This window comes from Amblyomma mixtum, chromosome 3 (assembly GCF_055824585.1).
Source record: "Amblyomma mixtum isolate Tamu chromosome 3, ASM5582458v1, whole genome shotgun sequence".
NCBI classification, from domain to species: Eukaryota; Metazoa; Arthropoda; class Arachnida; order Ixodida; family Ixodidae; genus Amblyomma; species Amblyomma mixtum.
This window is the reverse complement of record NC_143014.1, coordinates 397,013,551-397,033,901: the sequence shown is the minus strand read 5'-3', so window position 1 is coordinate 397,033,901 and position 20,351 is coordinate 397,013,551. Positions and strand designations below refer to the sequence as shown.

Here is a 20,351-nt window from a genome sequence, read left to right as displayed (position 1 = left end):
AATGAAGAGACTGCGGAGTTCGCTCCGACGATGCCTCGCTGTCGGTGACGACACCAGTCAGGTGACCCGTAAAGCGACAGTCACCTTACGGTCACATGATGTTGCCTGATGTGGCGGCCACGCGGTGCCTCGTGACCGATCACGCGATGGTCGACGTCTAGCCATGCGACCACGAGATGGTGCCGTCATGTGTTAATGGCGACGCCGCTGTCTCCACAAGCGAGCCACGAACTACTCAGCTATGGAAACTAGCGCTGCACAGATGGGCAAGAAAAGAAAAGGACAGGACGCACGCTAAACAGCAACTGAGGTTTTACTTAGACCAGGAACACATTTATAGCTCACGAGGTATGTGGTCGATTTAGAAAGTAAAACAAAACTCTGGTTCTTACCGACGCGCCAAGCTGGTCGAGTTGTTTGTTGGATAAGGTAATCCAAGGAGTGCTTATACAGTCATCACCTTTCGTGCTAAAGTGGAAGGCCTCACATATTTCGCCATGTAACTGCGTGCCTTCTCTTCCGAACACGCAAGCATCAAATTTGCCTTCTTCTGAGTAGGTGTTGCAGAGTTAATTTATTTTATCCCCCCGCAGAGCTGTCAGACGCAGTAAATGAGCTGACTGATGATTAAGCAGCGGTAAGATTGCAAAATACCAGTCGTGTCTCGTTTGAAAACTTTGCGGCTGTAATTAAGTTTTGCCGTTCTTTGAGTTTTGTCCATTCCGATTGAAGTGTGCGATGAAAAATAAATGGTGTTAGCATAGCTTGCTTAGCTCCTTTTCTAAGTGAACTCTTTTTTCCTAATTTGACAAGCATGCTGCAGCCTGCATGATCGAAGAGGAGAGAGTAATTAAATGGTGCGGTTACATTGATTAAATTCTTTTCAAGAACGTTGAAATTTAATTTGAAACCGTGGATTGTAAGGAAAGTTTCTTTACATCTTCGGCATATTTTTTTCGAAGTCTTTAGTCGTGTACACAGGACTTCAGATTAAAGATTGAGATGACAGTGAATTTTTGTGGTGCAAAGGCATTTGCGGCCAAAGAGCACCTTGACACGATGCATTTCGTTGCTCAAGGTGGGGTCAAAAACCCAGTTCACCCTGCTTAAGCCGAGCACCAGGCCAGGGGAAGTTCGTACCAACTGTATCACCGGTGGGTACCCGGCGGCCCTAAGGATCGAACCCCACAATTCCCACATGCGAGGCGGATGCTCAACGACTAGGCCACCGCTGTGGCTGTCGGATATATGTGTTAATCAAGTGCTAACGAGGGCGCTGCAGTTTCTCGGCACTTGAAGTCGACGTCAAAAATGCCATCCTCGGCTACAGGACCTTCCAAGCTCGGGCCACCTCCCCAGCTATGTGCCTTTTCTGTCCTGTTTCCACGTTAACGTGTGCCGTTGTAAAACTCCCCTCATTGTTCCCGGAAACGCAGGACGCTGACGCCCGCATCAGCCGCGAGGAGTTCTGCGAGGGTTTCAAGACGGACCCCTGGATCCGGCGCGCCTTGCTCAACGCTGTCTCGATGCCGGACCAGCCCAAGAGCCTGCGCAGCTTCTCCACCGCCTCCTCCGAATGACCCGCCACGGGGGCGCACCGCCCGCCACTCGGCGGCGGAACCCGCTCGGCGGCTGCGCAGCTGCATCGCGGCTGCGACCGGCGCCGGCAGCGCCGAGTGTGGCCCCAGCCACACGTGGTCACCGCCGCGGTGCACCACCACCGACCCTCGTCGGCAGGCGCACGTCGCGCGGCAGCCTCGGCCGCCAGCTTCGAGCGGTAAGGGCACTGTGGTCACTTTCCTAAGGACAGAAACGGCGACTCACCGCTGAGGCATGGATCTCAGCAGAGACAGCCCCCAAAATGCAAACTTTGCATTCACGTACCTTTCTCTTCGCACTTTTTTTCAGATTTCCCAAAATCAAGTTGGCTAATCGCGAAAAACAGGAGGAGAAAATTTCTCCCTGCCTTCGTACCTGCGTGGCTCTCTGTGGCGGCAAATTTTGCAGACCAGTTGATTTTGGTTCGACGGACAAAAGAGGCAATGCGGTTGCACCAGGGATAAAAAGAACGGAACAAATTCCCTGATAATGTACGGTCTAGCGTAACTCCAACTATTCAATAATCTTTTTTCCTCTTCTTCCTTCCTGATGCTGCCGAAAATACATTTATGTTGCAGAATTCCGCGGAAGAATGTTTGCCGTTTTCCTGACACTGCACAGTGGACTCAGATGCACTTCGCGCGGAATTTTATTTACTTGTAGAAATTAAACGTCACCAAAAAAAACCGTGGAAAATAGGGACGCTTAGGATTCATAATGATGGTTCAACAGCGCAAACACACACAGACCAAGAAGGAGACAAGACACACGCACGCAGCGCTGTGTGTGTGTCTTGTCTCCTTTTTGGTTTGTGTGTGTTTGCGCTGTTGAACCATCATTATGAATCTACACCAACTGGCCCAATCTGCAGTTGTTCTACGCTTAAGACGTTTTCTGGTAAATATTGATGTCCTTTATGAACGATGGAACAGTGGCCGGAATATCTTTGATTTTAGCGTGGAAAAAACGTGCAGGCATTCGTTTCGGGCGGTGTCCTGCTTAAACTGTGTTCGAGACTACACTAAAACCTTAGCCAACGGCATGTTGAGGCTAGCCGGAAGACTTGGAGAGTGATAGCTTTTCTTGTTCACTAGCTTCCCTTTAAAATATAGCTTTGGGCTGAGAGGCACGCAAGAAACTCTTAATATTGTCTACGAATGCCGCCTAGCGAAGCGTCAAGTGCATTCCTTCTCCAGAAACAGCCCTCGTACGCTAAGTGCAGAGCACACATGACACGTATGGGTTCCCTTTGAGACTTGCTTATCACACTCAGTGGCTGTCATATAAATAATGGATGCAAGAAGGTGACCTGGCAAGACTTCAACACGCTTGACGCATCAGAGAGCTCAGCACTGGGTTGGGAAGAAGGCTCTGGCGAGAAGGGCATCCCAGGACTAGCCCCACTGCCAAGTATGCATGTTTTTCCGTCAACCCAGTAAACAACGCTCTCGTCAAGGAGCATCGGAAGTTCATCCGCGATGTCTGGGCAGCAAGAAATTGAGGGAACTGTTTTGAATAACTACGGAGGTGCTGTGACCCACACTTATTTTCTGTCTCTAAGGCACACACCTAATGTTTCGCGAGCTTGTGTCTTTCTATTTTTTGCCAAAGCCCTAATTTCACGAAAACGCGACTCTGCGCTGGCTATTGTACGCTTTCTTTGTATTCTACTCTTAATGCGCTGCCGTGCACGGCTACTCCTGCGTCCCATATATTTTCTGCATAGTAGTTTCGACATGGTAAAAGTATTGCACAGATGACCTCGTAGCCATGAACGTATTGGCGTTGACTACAGCACGAGGGTCAGCCTGTGGCTACGACAATGTCATACATCATTAAGAAGCTGAGCATGCTGAAGATTTCCATTTAGTCCGCGTTCCATTCTTGAGCTGGCCCTGCGGCCCGTTGAGTGCCGAAGTTATTACCGTATAAGCAGACATTACTGACTACTGGTATTTCTATGGCTCCTCGATATGGCTGAGCGCGCCACCTCTGGTGCTCTGCAGGATCCCTGATGCTCGCCACGCGTCGGCCGGTCTGCCATCGGCGCGGCGGCCTCGTGTCTCCTGGTCTCCAGACACGTGGGCGCCGGCGCGGAAGCTCAACCCCAAGGTGGTGCTAGTGCGCAGCGCCCAAGACGAGGCATCTCGGCGAAGACACAGCCACTCTGCGGCTGCAAACGGATGCCCAAACTTCGGGGCACCTCTGGCACGGTACCCGTAGCCGGGCGGGCTTTCTGGCGGGACTGTTGTTCTGATGAAAATGCGCAAGAATGCTCACATGCTGGCGGCGATATCCAGGCCTGGCTGGCATGCATCGACTGCCTGTTGCAGCTATAGGCTTACATATTGTCCCAAATCATTGGAAGTGCGTACGCCTGAACGCACATTAGTCCCAGTTTCTGAGCAGTTCTGAGAACCCGGCAGCACGACCCGTCGATAAGTACACAATGAGCCAGACTGAATGTCGTTGTTCAGACTTGCCCTCTGTGCATCGCTCGCGTCCTGCTGCAGAAGGGATTGGCTGTCTTTGGCCTATCTGCCGGCATTTTCTGGCCAATACAGTGCCGCCTATTTTGTTCTTCCTGGGCTAAGCGCCAGCGGGGAATTTCGCGAATTGTTACGCAGCCAACACCGCGACCCGCTAACTGCGTTGCTAGCATCATCCTTTTAATCTTTCGCGCTTGCTTCAGGGCTGCCTGCCTGATCTAGGCCTCACAGAAAAGGAACACGATCACAAACATGAGCACCTACTCTCTGTACTCTGTACTGACGCCTATGTACTTGCACTTTGTGGACAGTGCCGTGAAAACGCTCAAACAACGTTGCCTGTATTGGCATCTAGGCGAATCGTAAAATGCTAGAGCGGTTTACGGCAGCGGACCAGTGCGTGTCGATGCCTTCATAATGAACAGTAAAAAGGAGGACGACGACAGACTGCCACAGCCCTGCGGTAAACGCGTTGCTCTCTCCGTGACCAGAATTCTGGTGTGCATGAACGGAAGCTTCGAGGTGTTTGCTTTCCCTGTGTAAGCGCTGACCTTTGCTATAGACGCTGATAGGGAGGCCATCCGGCGCTATCGTCCTTGCGGCGCTGAACTTTATCTGCTTAGCGTGCATGTCTTTGCCGAGGATCGGTAGCGTAGACGGCTGTTGAAACAACCAGCCATCGCTGTAGCGGGATGTTTTCCAGCTGCTGCGCAGGTTTAGTCAGGTTTGCCATCCCATTGCTGATTCGTGCGTCACTGATTTTTTTAGAAGCACAATCACCATTACGAAGCGTATGCTTTAGCAGTGTGGCTTTTTCTCGAAAAAAGATGGCTAACCCCTAAACTCTCTCGTCATGTTCACAAAGAAAAAAGAAAGTTGTTCGAAAGTCGAGACCGAGTGGCGAGCTGACCATAATGACCAAGAATAATCCGATACGGAACTCGCCGTTCAGTGAGTGGAAGGAGAAGCTAAGGCTGCACTGCGGGTGCCCCACCGCGCATGAAGTCTTGTTAGTTAAGAGCAATATACTGGCGGCAGCAGATTATAAACGCGGAGAAGACGCGTGCGCTCTTGATTTGCGAGTTTGGCTCTCAGCGAGTCGTTGGAGGCGTTCGCAAGGAATGTAGCATGCGTTGAGTAATGTGTCAAATGAAGGAACGACACATGAGGTCGTTAATAATGCGAATTTTGTCGATAATTATTGCTTTTCATTATAAATGCGAGTATTTTCGAGCTTGAAGTGTTTGTCTACTCTGTGATGAACCTGCGTTGACAAGACAGCCATTCATGGACATCCACATGGGCGTTTATTGGCGGTGATGAACGAATAACAGAGCACCTAATAAATTCTCATTAATCCAGTACAACGCCCACTTGAGCGAGTAATAATCGACGGGGAGTGAAAGGAACAGGCGCAATACCAGACATCCTGAACAAACAGCCTTTGGCACCATCTGCGCGTTTTGCTTTTATCGAATATAATAGAGTCTGGAAGATATCCTTGCATTGAGTGCGCTTCGTTAGTGGTGCCATAGGTTATGCTAACTGTGCGTTTTTCTTAGAGTCACACTTGCCTTATTTGGGACACTTATTTCGCGTCGCTAAATGCTCTTGGGATTTCCGAAATATGCCTTAAGTGCTAATCGACAGTGCCTTATGTGCACTCTTGATTGTGGTTAGCTATAGGTTTCTTGAAACCGCTCGAAACTCGCAAGAGCGTTTTCAATATACAATATTGACATCTGACATTGTCTTCTGCTACCTTTTTGTGATATCCAAACGCTAGGGTATCTCAGGTAACAGCGCCCCCTACCACTGTCTAAACTAGGAAGGTTGCACGTTGGCGGATCAGAAACCTACATCAGAAGGCGCTAGTTCTTTGACTGTTATAGTGCCGGATTATGGCGGGCGCAATGAAGCTATAAATATTAAAGACAAAACAGTCCGTGCTGCTGAACTGCTTTAGCAAGCCAGAAAACTCCTATACTGTAGATGTTTACAGCGCTCCGCGGCACAACAGCTGATGTTGAGCACCTTCTGGGCTCTCCGAACAGCTGCTGAAGGTATTTTTAGCCCACCTGTCGCACGTGACACGCTTCTTTGCAGAGGAAACCATGGCCCCATGTGACAAACGTTTCAGGCCCCACGTACGTCCGCCACGCTGTCTTGCTGCGTATTCAGACGTGCTGTGTGTACATGGCCAGCTATAAATTTACAGCTATTTTTTGTGAAACTCAACTGGCCGGTGTGTAGGCTTGTCATTCTCTCTTCAGATAGTTAGCTCCCGCGTTCTGAAATCAAGCGAATATTGATTTCTTTCTGCCTTGCGAGCGTTTCAACCAATCGGTTGTATGATATTCGCCGAATTTTTCTTCACGATGCCGTAAAATCCACTTCCGTAAGACGCGTAGCTTGGGGTCACTCCTAATAAACTGTGAACAATAGGACAACTGCCCTAAACATCGCCTGAAGGCAGCATTGCAACCCCTTGGTAGTCGAAGAAATTCGTCCCTGTGCAAGCCTGCGACCACAGACTCATGGGGAAAAGAGGTCAGGCCAACCACTATTTGTTGAGCCACTCGCAGCAGGCACGATGTTCTCGAATAGCGCTCTTAGTCGAGAATAATTGCACTATAATCTCGCTTATGCACTCCGCCCTCGGCGTTCGTCTAAACCAGTCGAATCAACTACAGGAACTGCGAGAATTGATTCAGAAGGTGCGCCCCACTCTGGCATCGACCGCGGCGCTTCATCTCGCTGTGTTGTGCTGAGCGGTTAAGGAAGCTTAATTACAGCACTTTTTATTGTTTATACTGGCGTGGAAGTCAACTGGCTTGTTCAGATATAGGCTGCGTTGATTGGTGCACGTCACTGACATGATGCACCCATGCGAGCCCACTGCAGAGCCAGCGGTTGACAAGCCACCAATTCGCACGTTTAGCAACGGATCTTGCTTCCTAAAGCAACCAGCTGTGCTTATTTACTGAAGCAAGGACTGATTTCCACATCGCGTAATTACTTCTTGTGCGCCCAGTACCAATGTCCCAGGGACATTTCTGGCCCCGATCGAGTTCATTAGGACGAAGCTCAATACAGATCCGGAGTTTCTAAACTGTCGACTTCGCTATCGAATCCGATCCTGTTCGGGGGAGAGAGAGCTCCTGAAGCGCGATCGACTTTTTGATCGGGGTCAACGGGTGCTACTCGTGCTGAAAAAAAAAAAACCTTTAAAGATGGACTTAGAATGCAACCTAAAGAAGGGTACTTTAAAAAAAGAGTATAAAATTGTATAAGCAGCTGTCGTTCAAATTGGTGTAGCTTCATTCGCAAAATCATATTCATACTCTGCGCACAGCAAGCGTGCCAGTTCAATCGCAGCACCCACGTGCACGGGCCGGTACATGTGGTTTCCGCAATAAGAACTGTGTCAGCTATGTCACACCCTCGAAATTTTTATCTGGTGCCATTTCTCCACTTGAGCTTCCTTATAACTCACTTGCTTTGGGCAGTTTTTGCAACCGTGGTGGCGTGCAGCGCAACCTGGCTGTAGCAGGCGAACTCGCAGATGCGGATTGAGTATGAACGCGCAGAAGCGCTGCATGTCACTTAGGCTCGAATTTTCAGTTGGGATTGGACTCGATCAAGAGGCCCGTGAGAGTGGTTTATGACATCATTGGTTGTGATGTAGACATATATGACATGTGATGTATGGCACATATGATGTATGACAACCGACTGTATGGCAGAACGTAAAGTCATACAATCGGAGTCGAGACCTTAGGCTCAGAGATATTTCTTCAGCGAGCACCTCCCTTATTTGCGAAAAAAATTTATTTCTAAAGTCTTAAGTTTTGCAGTTCACTCTATCAGACACCGTTCCACTCGTGTGCATAGTGGGCGCTAAGATTGCGGTGACCCTGCAGGGCCAGGCACTGTTTGCGGCATGACCGCAGAAGTGCTGTGAGAGAGGGACGTCGTGGCAGATTTATTCTCTTCCTCAGTGTTGTACACTGAGAGAGAACTAAAACGCAATGGAAGCAGCGCTGGAAACTCTTGGGAGAACTGCAGAAGACACAGGGAAAGCGCCATTTCTTTTTCTTTCCCGTCGTAACAGCCAGCTCTCTCGTCTACTTCGAGCTGCCTTCCAATCCAAGCCCGTAGCGCTAATAGGCATTGTGGTAGATGCGGGCCATCCAAGGCCACGCTACTTAGGCTGCCCTAAGAGCGTACAAATTACTGACGTGTACAGCGTAGCCACTCTTTTCCAAGCTACGTATCCTATACTTCAACAGGATACTTGTCAGCGCGGCTTTTACAGACCCTTCGAGCGGTGCGCCATCCCTCGCCTGTGGCTCAACTGTTTCACTGCGTGACCTTCACTGTCTTTTCCTTCTCCAGAAGTACCGCTTTACGTGCGCGAACTACGTGTGTATATACTGATGCCCTATCTGATTGCGTAATTGCCAACAAGGCCCTCTCCGTCTCTCTCTCTCTTTGCACTGAAAATGACGTACTGCTGTGATTTAACGCGGCGGCGCAGCCATAGAAAGCTTGCCCACGAGCCCCTTAACGACATTTCAATCACTCGGGTCGCATTTTAACGAGTCGGCCCCTCTGGGAATCTTGGAGTGCACAAAGCGCATACCCCCTAAAACGAGGGTTACAGCAAAGCAGCCGAAAGGCGCTTTAGAGCATGGCATCAGAGGTTTGGCATAATTTCCATCGTGCTAAAGTAAGCTTGCAGTGAGAGACGGAGCTCCGTGCCTGAATGGCCTTCTCATGAGGTAGAGCGCCAGCACGGCTCGGAGGGCAGCCAGCCGTCTAAGTGTGCTATGCGTTGGTCGCGTCATTTTCGCTAGTAGTCTGAAATCGCAAGGAATTCGGGGCCAGTAGTAATCGTACGATTCGTGAACGTCAGTCGCCGTATACGATGATGCCGGGCGGTGGCGACAATCCACCGTTTCCTTGTCAAAAACGTGGAGGCGGCCCGTGACCGCACCGCGCATATTCGCAACCTATTCGTAAGTGTATTCGCAACTGCATATTCGCAACTGTCAGCGCCGGTGCCTCTGGCCACGCAACTCTTTTCCATGCTATGGAGATCTTTAGCTAAATTCCTTTCTTGGGCTGTTGTGGCATGTTCACCTTTGAGGCTGGCGTGGGAGAGGCGAACCAGGATTACGAGCTATTCATTTTCTTCTCGGGGGCCTCTTTGAATAGCACGCTTATAGTCATTCGGCCGAATGAGACGTGTTAGTGTTCTAACCACAAGAAAAAAAAAATAAATGGACAGTGCTGGCCAGTAAAGTGCGCGTTGTAATTGAGTTGCTGGACAGCTCTGGTATTATGAGCCGGATAGGCGCTCAGAAAAAACCACTGCATAGGATCGAACTTAACTGCTGGAAAGTTTCTACGGAGCAATAAATTCATACGGGATGCTCGACAAACACATCTCCGAAAAAAAAAAACAGTAGTGCGGCTCTTCATACCAGTAAAGCAGAGGTAGAGCATTCTAAGCTTGCTATTCGACCACGCGTCTGCGACTGCGCAATCCTTTGTAGGTAAGCATTAAAGATGAAGAGGTGACGTAGATATTGAAGCCGTAGCCACGCATTGCAAGCGCCTCGAATGTTTCATACCTGCTATTTGCTAGGATGATGACGCCTGTCGCTGTGGTTGGCATCCACATTGTCGACAGTGCAAGGCCAGGCGGTCTGCGCTCATTCCTTTAACTGGCGGCGATGTTCATGACTTAATGCATCGCCCCGTTTTATCGGTGCATCTCTTGCCGGTGCTACCAACATGCGAGACTCCGCTTCGACGTACGGATAAAGAAGCTGAAAAATGTCGGACACAAGGTCACATTCTTGGCAACTGTTACCTGGTCTCATTCTTGACAGCTGACGGATAAGTCTAGTAAATAAGATTAGAAGAATCACCGAAACGCCTGACGCCACCAAGGCCGCAACCGGAGAAAGCAAAAAACAGCTGGTGCAACGATTTCTCCGGCTGACAGAGCACACTATATCAGATACATGGCCGATTAGCAAGTTTATAGAGCTACACACCTGTCTCAGCAAGAAAGAGGAGTCACAATGCCGCTGTTCTTCTTATTAAATTTTTTATCCATGTGCATATGCCTCTTCCAAGCAATCCTACAGCTGGCTCAGCCTTCTGTTGTGCCTGTTTCGTGTGCCAGTCCGTCTATTCAACTGCTCCAATTGCAGACTTGGAAACACAGTTGACATTTTCGTAAGCCTAAGGTATAACTGTCTTCATCAGACGTAAAGGCTTCAGCGAGAATTCATTTCTCTCTTTGTTCAGTATACACTACAGGAAGTGCGGATGAAAGGGAGAAAAGTTTAAGCATTCCAAGACAGGAAGCTTGGGCAGTGAGAGCGCGGGAGCCCACTGAGCGGAGGTGATGGCCGCCCCCAGATTCTTTGCCGGAGATGAAGGCGCCGGAGCAAAGAGTAGAATCAGCGAACGTAGCCCAGCGCCATCTTTAGTTCTCGCGCTGTCAGTCAAAGCGATTATCCCAGCACTACGGACTCCAAGGCAATAACATACGGTCCTGCGCTGCGGAGGGGTTTCGCAGCAGTGGCGGCTTCCCGCGTTTCACTGGAACAGCGCAGGCTGGCACATCGGAGGCAGAAGGCCCGTCGCAGCGCTTCGTGACTTCCCTAAGGCACGCAGTCCTCTTGGCGGAATCTTCTCCACGGAGCCTTCTCCCCGTTAATATCATTCTTGCAGCACACTCTCAAAGAAACGTGGCAGAAACCGCAAATTGTCGTCAGCGAATCTGAACGCGCATGGCCATTCACGGGAGAGTACCGACCATGACTGGCCGGCGGCTACCGCTGTGGCTCCACAAAAGCCAACTTGTGCCACCCCGGGCTCGGAGAATTCCTCAACGCGGTCGCATTTTCGTGAGAAAGACGTGCACAGCCGTTGCAGTGCAACCACGACACGTCGCTCGCTCCGGAGAGTGCCAAGTTGGCTACGAGCAGTAGAGATTTAGCGCCACGTCGACTTCAACGAACAATCCATGCCTGCGCTCGAGGCGCTCCCCGAGGGCGGGTAGGCCACATTGCGCCCCCCAAGTGCCGGCAGTTTCGAGTCCATTGTTGCACTGACGTGACCGCAATGAGGAACGCCTTATCTTGATACTCTCTCTTTCTATAAGCGGGTGTAAATTGTTTTTTTTTCTCTCCAAGGAGACACGCAGACTATCAGTGGATTCGTGTGGATCCTTACAACTATGTGATTCTTTTCGTCGGGTTCTCCTTTAACGCTACGCCTGCATTTCGCACAGCTGCCGCGGCTCGTCATTTTACTTTTGTCCTCCCACGTGCGATCTCCCCGAAACCCGTCGACATGTACAACTTGTGGCAACCAGGGAAAAGCAATAGAGTATCATCTATAAACAGCGCCGTTCTTGCTCAATTACACGTCTGTGAAAGTCACGTGTTGGTTGTACGATTCAGCGTTGTTGTTCAATTTTGGTTTCGTTTTTCCGGCATGCGGTCAAACTATCAAGGCCCGTAAGCAAGGCAGCACGGGCGTTTTCGGACACTTTTCGAACTCTGTATATACTGCTCCGGTTTTTCTGCGCGTCCGACGACCGAGACACACAAAAAACATATACACACACACACTGTCGCAAGAAATCCATATTTGCCTTCAAAATACCTGTTGACGCCAGCACCAGAATTGTATAACGAAGCCTATGTGAATCTCTAAGCTTTTCCTGGCAAAAATTACCTCCTAGGAGTATTCGTGTCTCAAATAGGGCGTCTTTCTTATTAGGGGCTCGCGCTACCTCGCGCTAACAAAAGGAAATAACGCTAATGTATTTATCGGCCTGTGGAAAATCCCCGTGCGAGGTCTAATACATTTCACACCGCACCTCTCGGCTTGCTTCATAAATACGCTTGTCAGTACGGTCCTGCAATTCACAAGAATTAAGAGCAGATAATTGAGGAGCCTCCAAAGAAGCGGAGGCTGTTGCGCGCAAAGCAGTGTTTTAATTTGTAAGGATATACAAAAGCGGCGTGTTAAGAGAGAACTTACGCTACGTTGAAAGTAAAAACAGAAGATAGATGAAGATGGTACAATTTTACACTCGGGAATGATGTCATTGCTCGGGCCGCCTTCATTAGTTGCTACAGAAGGAACTACATAACGCAAAACGAGGGGAATGAGGCATGAAAGGATCACAAAAGTGCTCAGACAGCCATCTCTGAATAAAAACATTTCGAACGGAAGACCAGCCTCTGACAAGGATGCTTTGCGTTAACGGCTGCGTTGCGTTAGCAATATTAAAACACTTGATATTTAATACATTTCAGCACTCTTTCCGCAGTCACGAGGAGACGTACGCAAAAAAAAGCACATCATCACTTGAAAAGAACTTCGTGAAGTTCGCTTGCAGTTGTCTCCCGCGGCTGCGAGATAGTGTTTGCATTGCTTTTGGCTCCATATAATCTGGATTGCCTGAAGAGTGGTCCAGGAGATGAGAGCCTCCTTAGGATGCATACGGGAGCAACAAGGCGTAGATAAGGCCAAGGAAATCGTAGGCCAGTGAATGCTACCCTCACTGCTTTTTGTTCAGATTTTCGGAGGAAGAACGTACTGGGCGACCGTGTAGGCCTCAGATAAATCGATCACGCAAAATAAAAGTCCGCCGGCCGGACCGTAGCTTACTGCCACCAACACTCGCATGAAATGGGATTTTTCATCGTCAGCGAGGCAGTCTAGTGTCAGAACGTACGATGACACTGGGCAACCAACTCTGAGAGCGGGATGCGTGTAAGCCATTGCTCTCAAAATAGAAGGCGAGAGAGCCGCCACCTCATCTGACATGGTACACCACTGCACGTCGCACACAGATGTCACGGGCTCGGCTGCCACGGACGGCATGCACCCTTTCCTTTCACTTTGTGAAATTGTATCTCGTATAAGTGATTGCTCAATTTCATGCGCTAACATATGTTTCAAAGCTCTGAATTAGATCATACGCACTGGTCTGAGGAAGTAAGACGTAAGCAACGCAGCACAGGGTTGCTACGCTTGATAAGAGTGAGACGTTATCACAAAGGAGAGCAAGTGTTAGCAACCCAAATTTAAAATCCCGCTGATTCCTTCCCGTAGATGACTGCAGAAAATGAAACAGCAAGGAGAGGCGATATGTATAACTACAACGCCGGGGCGCATAAATTCTGTGGGAACCCAGTGGGCTTCCATACTCGTGCGACACGCAGGTTTATTAGCCCTGAAACCTGATCGCGCCGTCTGGCATTCTGAATTCAAGGCGCTAGCCCTCCGGTCCTGAATCTTAAGCGTAAGAAACATGGAAGTTGCACCGCGACGGAGAACAAAAGTGTACTTCTCATTCGTGAGAATAGGTATGGTACTATTTGTCGTTAAAAAAATATGCTGCTGTTCGCTTGTTCCAGAGACCTGTTATCTGCCGGAACGTTTTGTATAGCGCATTCTTCCAAATAGCCCTTCGCTTGGATGGAGAAACGAGGGAAATATTTTCCTCTGAAATTCTCCCCACAAGAGCGACTTTCTAATTCACTGTATGCTAATAAGATGTTTTTTTTTCTTTTGTTGATAACGATGACAGCATTGTACTTTGAAAGACCCCAAACGAAAGCAACGCAATTGCTATGCCTTGGGCATTCACAAAGATTTGCAAATAGTTGGTTATTGGATGGCTGGCCAATAATGACCACCAGCCGGGCTAACCACGAGCCGTGAAGCCGGTGTTCCTTTTCAAAAACATTAATGCGGTAAAAAAAAAATTGCAGAGAGAGAGAAGAGACTTAACGCTCACGATGGGTGTCACCTTTTGCTGCGCGTCGTAGAAGACAGCTTTTGGCGGTCATAATCATTTCAGCCTTCTTTGTAATGTACAGCATCCAAATGCCTTCGCTTTTCGCGAATGTCTCTTTGCATGAGACTCGGTATTATCTGGCGTTTTCTGCCGCCGACGGGTCTAAAATATGTCACCCATGTGCGAGTTATTCGTAATGGGTAGCTACTGCCGCATCTAGGATTGTGTGTGTACTATTGTATGTAATGTGTAGACTGCACGGTAGGCCGCATTAGTAGCGGACGCGTAGTACTGTTTGCCCTTCACTCCCGCGCTGTACTAGCAGCGCAGAGCCGGGCTGTTATTTCACCGTCGGCTTCCAGCAGTGTGTGTAGCCGCTGCCGTCGCTGCCTGTTACGACTTTGCTCTCTGTCTTCTTTTTGTAATCGCGATTCTGGAGTGAGCGCATGCACTCAGCTGTTACAGGATCATACTTTGGTGCTTCTACGTTGACTATGCTGCAATAAATGCATTCCGTCATCACTAGTAGCCCCGTGTTTTCTTTAACAAGGAATATGGCAACGCGTGCTCTGCCGCGTTTTAAACACCTGTCAGGTGTTCACAGTCGGGAGCCAATGCAATCCATAAGCTGTCATTCTCTTCTTGCCTGACTACTGACATCAACCAGCTGCGCGCGACCGATGCACGCCACGATTTTTCAGGCGGAAATCAACGCTTCCAAGGCGGAAATTAATCGGGAGTGCGCAGTATGACGCTTGCTATAGGGGAGTAAATACGCACTAGCATCCACCTGACCGCAGACAGGTGGCTACAAAGGACAGCTATACAGCTTTCACAGAAACGTCGTACACTCTAAACATTAATAGGCCTGTATGGTAGAGAAATGGCAGTAAGCTGCCCTCTAGCGGACTGCCTTTTATAAAAGGAAGTGCGCTCACTCAATTGTTTTTACTCCTTTCTGTAGATAGTGTAGGCGAAAAAAAAATCGCATTGGTCCGGGGTTCGAGACCGGGACCACCGCCCGTCCGATGCAGTCCCTCTATCAACTGAGCAAACCAGAACGACTAGCAAATGGTAGGACGAGCGTGAATTGATCAACAACCAGAAGAGAATATGGTGTCGTTTGATATTTATGGGAACACCCCCCAAGGTGGATTTGATTTCCAATAAGGGAGTAATTACTCATTAGCATCTACCCAAGCGCGGCCATACGTCTACAAAGCAAAGCTACAAGGCTTTCAGAGGGGGAAAAAAATCGGGCTGGTCCGGGAATCGATCCCGGGACCGTCGCATGTCCGGCGCACCAGGGCACATGGACTGTGGGCCTGTCCGGGGCATGTGTACCATGTACGTGAGCACCAAGTACACCTCTACCAAACTGACTAGTAGGGGCGCGTACCTCACTTTCGTCAGTGGCTGGTTCAGGAAGCGCAAGTGCGGCAATGTCAGCCTACATACGGATACCATGAGCAAATCAGGTCAGCACAGCCAAGAAAGAGAAATTACGCGGCTTTCTAACGATTTCAGGTGGGTTGCTTCAGGTAAGTTCCTTGTGTTTCCTTCTGGCTGGTCTGGACTGGGTGTTGAAACAGTCAAAAAGTGAAGGTCGATTTGAGAAGTTAGGCAAAATCCAGAACAGGCGTGCTATGTGTGGCCATTGTTTTGCACTGTTCATCATGGTTATGCTTTGTCATTCAAGATATTGCTATGATATTGGCGTTTTCGCCAACGACGCCGGCGTCGTCGGTCTTGTTTTCCTTGGAGGTGTTCTGAACCGCAGTGCAGATGGCTCACCGGCCACCTTGGTCACGTGATCTTAACTTGCCTGTGTGTGTGTGCGTGTGCGTGTGCGTGCGTGTGCGTGCGCATGCGTGTGCGTGTGCGTGTGTGTACGTGTGCGTGTGTGTGTGTGTGTGTGTGTGTGTGTGTGTGTGTACGTGTGCGTGCGCATGCACGGACGCACGCACACACGCGCACGCACAAATATATACACATATACCTGAGCTGTCATCTGCCAGAAGCAGGCTTCAGACAAGCGAACACACAACGGCTGTAGGCGGGAATCGCCACTATTACTGCAAGCGCATGGAAATGTGTTGTGCCCCGCCGCGGTGGCTCATTGGCTACGGCGCTCGGCTGCTGACCCGAAAGACGCGGGTTCGATCGCGGCCGCGGCGGCTGAATTTCGATGGAGGTGAAATTCTAGAGGCCCGTGTGCTGTGCGATGTCAGTGCACGTTAAAGAACCCCAGATGGTCGAAATTTCCGGAGCCCTTCACTACGGCGTCCCTCATAGCGTAAGTTGCTTCGGGACGTTAAACCCCAATAAACCAAACCAAATGTGTTGTGCTTAGGATGCCGCAAGCTAATTGCTGGTATATGGTGCAACAGTAAATGCAGATATCACAAAAATAGCGGCCTAAATATGTGGCAATGTCAATTTGAGGAAAGTATATTGATTCGCGCTTTTGCAGAACATGTAGGCTTTCGGAGCATATATTGAAAGATACGTCGCGGCCTGTGGGAGACCCCATTAAAACTTCAGAAATGACAAGTCGTACGTAAGGCGACACGGATGGCCCCTGTGCGCGATATCTGTAAATAAGTTCGCAGACACAGAGGGCAAAATACGAGAATACGATCGACAGGATAGCAAAGATGGCGTTAGACAAGCAAATATTGTCGCATTATTCTGAAGACACTGGGCTAGTACGTACGCAAATTGCCTTAAAAACGTGTCTTCAGACTGGTGTCTTCAAATCAAAGACACCCAGTGGTAGCGTAACTGACACGTGCGCTCCGCAGCCATCCAAGATCGTACTGGCGGTCATTCTAGGCCAGACCGAGAACTTTGTAGATAAGGCGCCTGAAACATTGCGCCAACATCGAACATCGTGCAGACTGTTGCGCGTCATCATGATCGTTCCAGAGAACTGTGGTGACGTCTCGTGTAGAAAACAGATCTATAAGGCCGCGTTCAGTAGGCAATAAACTGGTTTTGGTTTGGCTTATTGGGGTTTAACGTCCCGAAGCAACTCAGACTATGAGGGACGCCGTAGTGAAGGGCTCCGGAAATTTCGACCACCTGGGGTTCTTTAACTCGCACTGGCATTGCACAGCACACGGTCCTCTAGAATTTCGCCTTCATCGAAATTCGGCCGCCGCGGCCGGGTCGAACCCGCGTCTTTCGGGTCAGCAGCCGAGCGCCGTAACCACTGAGCCACCGCGGCCGGCGGGTTGTAGGCAATAAACTAAGCACACGGGTAAACAACGCTCGTCGCATTACCTGTTCAAGGCCGCTTGAGTCGACGTAGAGCGTTTTGGCCGCGCCCACCAGAAAAGGAGATACGATCGTTCTCGAGTAATCCCGAAGGCGCTCGTAGCCTCCTAACCCCTTCAGCCCAGGGCCCTGTTCCTCCTCTCCGGGACAAAATTTGTCAAATTGTTAGCCAACCTCCCCGACCCGACATACTTGTCTTCACTGAATTACATTAACTCAATCTGGCTTGGGGAAGTACCACTCCCCATCGACTGGAAGACCGCCCTGGTCTCCTTCATTCCTAAACCTGGAAAGGCCATCAACACGGACAACCTCCACCCCATCTCTCTGACTTCTTGTGTGGGCAAACTCATGGAGACGATGGTACGCGACAGGCTGTCCGAGTTCATGGAATCCAAACATCTTTTCGCAGACACCATGTTCGGGTTTCGCCCACACAGATCTGCACAGGATGTCCTGCTACAACTCAATCGGGCTGTCCTCGACCCCGTCGAATGCCCTCACAATGACAAGGTACTCGCCTTGGATTTGAAGGGAGCATTCGACAACGTTACCCACGAGATCATTCTCACCCTCCTCTCTCAAACTAACTGCGGCAGAAACGCCTTTCAATACATTCGGCAATTTTTGATAGACAGACAATCTTACATTCGAATCCAGGATAAGGAACATGGCCCTTTTCATTTAGGAACCAGGGGTACACCACAGGGCGCGGTGCTCTCTCCCCTTTTATTCAATCTGGCTATGATGCGCCTACCGGCCCAGCTGGGCGCTGTAGCCGGTGTACAGCATGCGCTGTACGCCGATGACATCACCCTGTGGGCCACACAGGGTTGCTTTGGAGACATTGAGGCCAACCTGCAGGAGGCGGCGACCATAGTGGACCGTTATGCTCGCCGCTGCGGCCTCCAATGCTCCACCCAAAAGTCTGCATTTGTGCACATACGCCCCTCACCAAAGTGCACAGCCAAAATTTCATTGTCTCTTGAGACAGGTCCAATCCCTGAAAAAATCGAAGTCCGGGTACTGGGGCTCTTATACATCAAGACAGACGGTCAGAAACAACTTTGGCCAAACTCCGTCAGGTGGGGGACCAGGTGGGCCGCTTAGTCTGCCGGGTTTCTAACAAGCGTGGGGGGTTACGATGTAAGGACGCCTTGCGGCTGGCGCATGCATTTGTAACCAGTCCAATTCTATATTCGACTCCATACCTCCACCTGCGGAAGCAAGATGAGGATTCATTCGAAGTCATCCTCCGCAAAATTATTAAGCGGGCTCTGGACCTCCCCGTGACCACCTCCAACAAGCTCCTCCTGGGGCTAGGCATGGTGAACACATTTCGGGAGCTCCGGGAAGCTCACTTGACCAACCAATACACACGTCTCTCAAAGACATCGTCGGGTCGCCGCCTTCTTGCCCGACTACACATCCAACACACCACTCTCATGGAAGAGCGCGTACGTATTCCATCCCAGTGGAGATGCGCCCTCCACGTGCGCCCTCTTCCCGCGAACATGAACCGTGAGGACAATAATGGCCGGCGCCTGGCGCGGGCGGAAGCCCTGGCCCGCCACTATGGATCGAAACCCGGCGTATTCTACGTGGATGCCTTCGGCCCCCACCATGGGGGGTGGTTCACGGCCGCAGTCGTCCACGAATCCAAAACAGTGAACGGCCTTACTTTCCGAGCCCGTGACATAACACACGCGGAGGAGGTCGCCATTGCGTTGGCTGCATCTCATTCCAATTCAAAAACAATTATTTCCGACTCGCGAGGGGCATGTCGGAACGTCGAGCAGGGCTGGGTACCGTATCTAGCCTACCGCATTCTCCAAAACAGCGTCTATACCGGGGACCCCGCTCACCGGCGTATCGTTTGGGCTCCTGCTCACATGGGCCTTGAGGGAAATGAGGCAGCTGACGCCGCCTCCCGCGCGCTCTCTCACCGGACATTCCCCTCCGACCCCGACGATCAGGAACTCGAATTCACTCCAGCTTACTCGTTTGAAGACATTTCTTTACTTTATCAATCTGGCCATAGTCTTTATCCCCGCCCGTGTAAAGATCTCTCAAAGGCGGAGGAGCGGCTTCTGCTTCGCCTGTATACAAATACTTTGCTGTGCCCGGCAGCTCTCTAACACTTTGACCCTTATTTCTCTGGCAGCTGTCCGCACTAGGCGGAGAAGTCTTCGGACATCTACCACATGGTGTGGGCCTGCCCCTCCAACCCTGCTATCACCCCTCACCCCAACCCAACCCAGGAGAACTGGGAGGCGACCCTGCTCGGCTGCTCTGACCTGCAGGCCCAACGAGCCCTGGTCGCGCGAGCCCGGGCAGCGATCGACGCCACTGGGGTCCCGAACTAGGGACCTCCACCTTGTATTTGTGAGGGCTGGCCCCCTCTGGGTCAGCTCATACCTCACCTCCCGAAGTTTATCTGTAAATAAATGTTTTCCACCACCACCACCGGTGACCTTAAATGCCCGCCCATCAAAAGGAAAGCTTCGCGGCAGAGGGTCATGTTATGGGGGCGGAAAGCAGTTCTCGCATTCTTCCCCCCTTCCCCACTGCTATCGTTCTCCTCTTTCGCCCATTTGCAGGAGCAGCGCCATCGGTTCGAGCACAATCTAGCAATGAGCCCGCGGCTTTGCGTATGCATTAGTGCGGCCCCATTCTCCTCCCCCCTGCCTCCGGACCGGCATCGCGACCGAGGAAAGACTGCGAGCGTATTATACGTGAGGCAAACTTTTGTGGCAGTGCGACGAGTAGAACGCATCTTAAAAGCGATTACGGTGTGCTTCTTGTGTTTTTTTTTTCAGGCTCCAAGCAGCGAGGTAAGCGAGTCCCGGCTTTGCTACAAGCCGTAATGAGTGCGCTGTAAGCTCTGTCAGCTAGTGCTGCGTGCGCCTTTTGTAGAGACCTCTAGTATGTACCGTGTTGACAAAGAGTGTTAAAAGTTTTCTGTTCTCCCCAACCGCTGTGCGTTGCCCATTTATCAACTCAGAAGCAGCCTCTAGCTACTACGACGTCCACCGCCAAACCACGTACAACATCAAGGAAATCATAGAGAAATTTGTCTATTTTGTACAACAAGGAGGACTTGAGTGCAAACTTGTTCCCGATGCACGGATAGAATCCGAGGG

General features: G+C 50.4%; 1 protein-coding gene across 1 annotated transcript in view; it reads left to right on the top strand.

Moving 5' to 3' along the window:
* Window positions 1-14,444, top strand: part of LOC149357285 (frequenin-1-like) — a 410,602-nt gene extending 396,158 nt beyond the window's left edge. The window contains exons 7-8 of the mRNA XM_089584489.1: window positions 1,437-1,777; window positions 3,606-14,444. Coding sequence (XP_089440615.1) covers window positions 1,437-1,580 — 144 coding nt within the window. The 3' untranslated portion in view covers window positions 1,581-1,777; window positions 3,606-14,444. The remainder of the gene's footprint in view (window positions 1-1,436; window positions 1,778-3,605) is intronic.
* The last annotated feature ends 5,907 nt before the right edge of the window (window positions 14,445-20,351 follow it).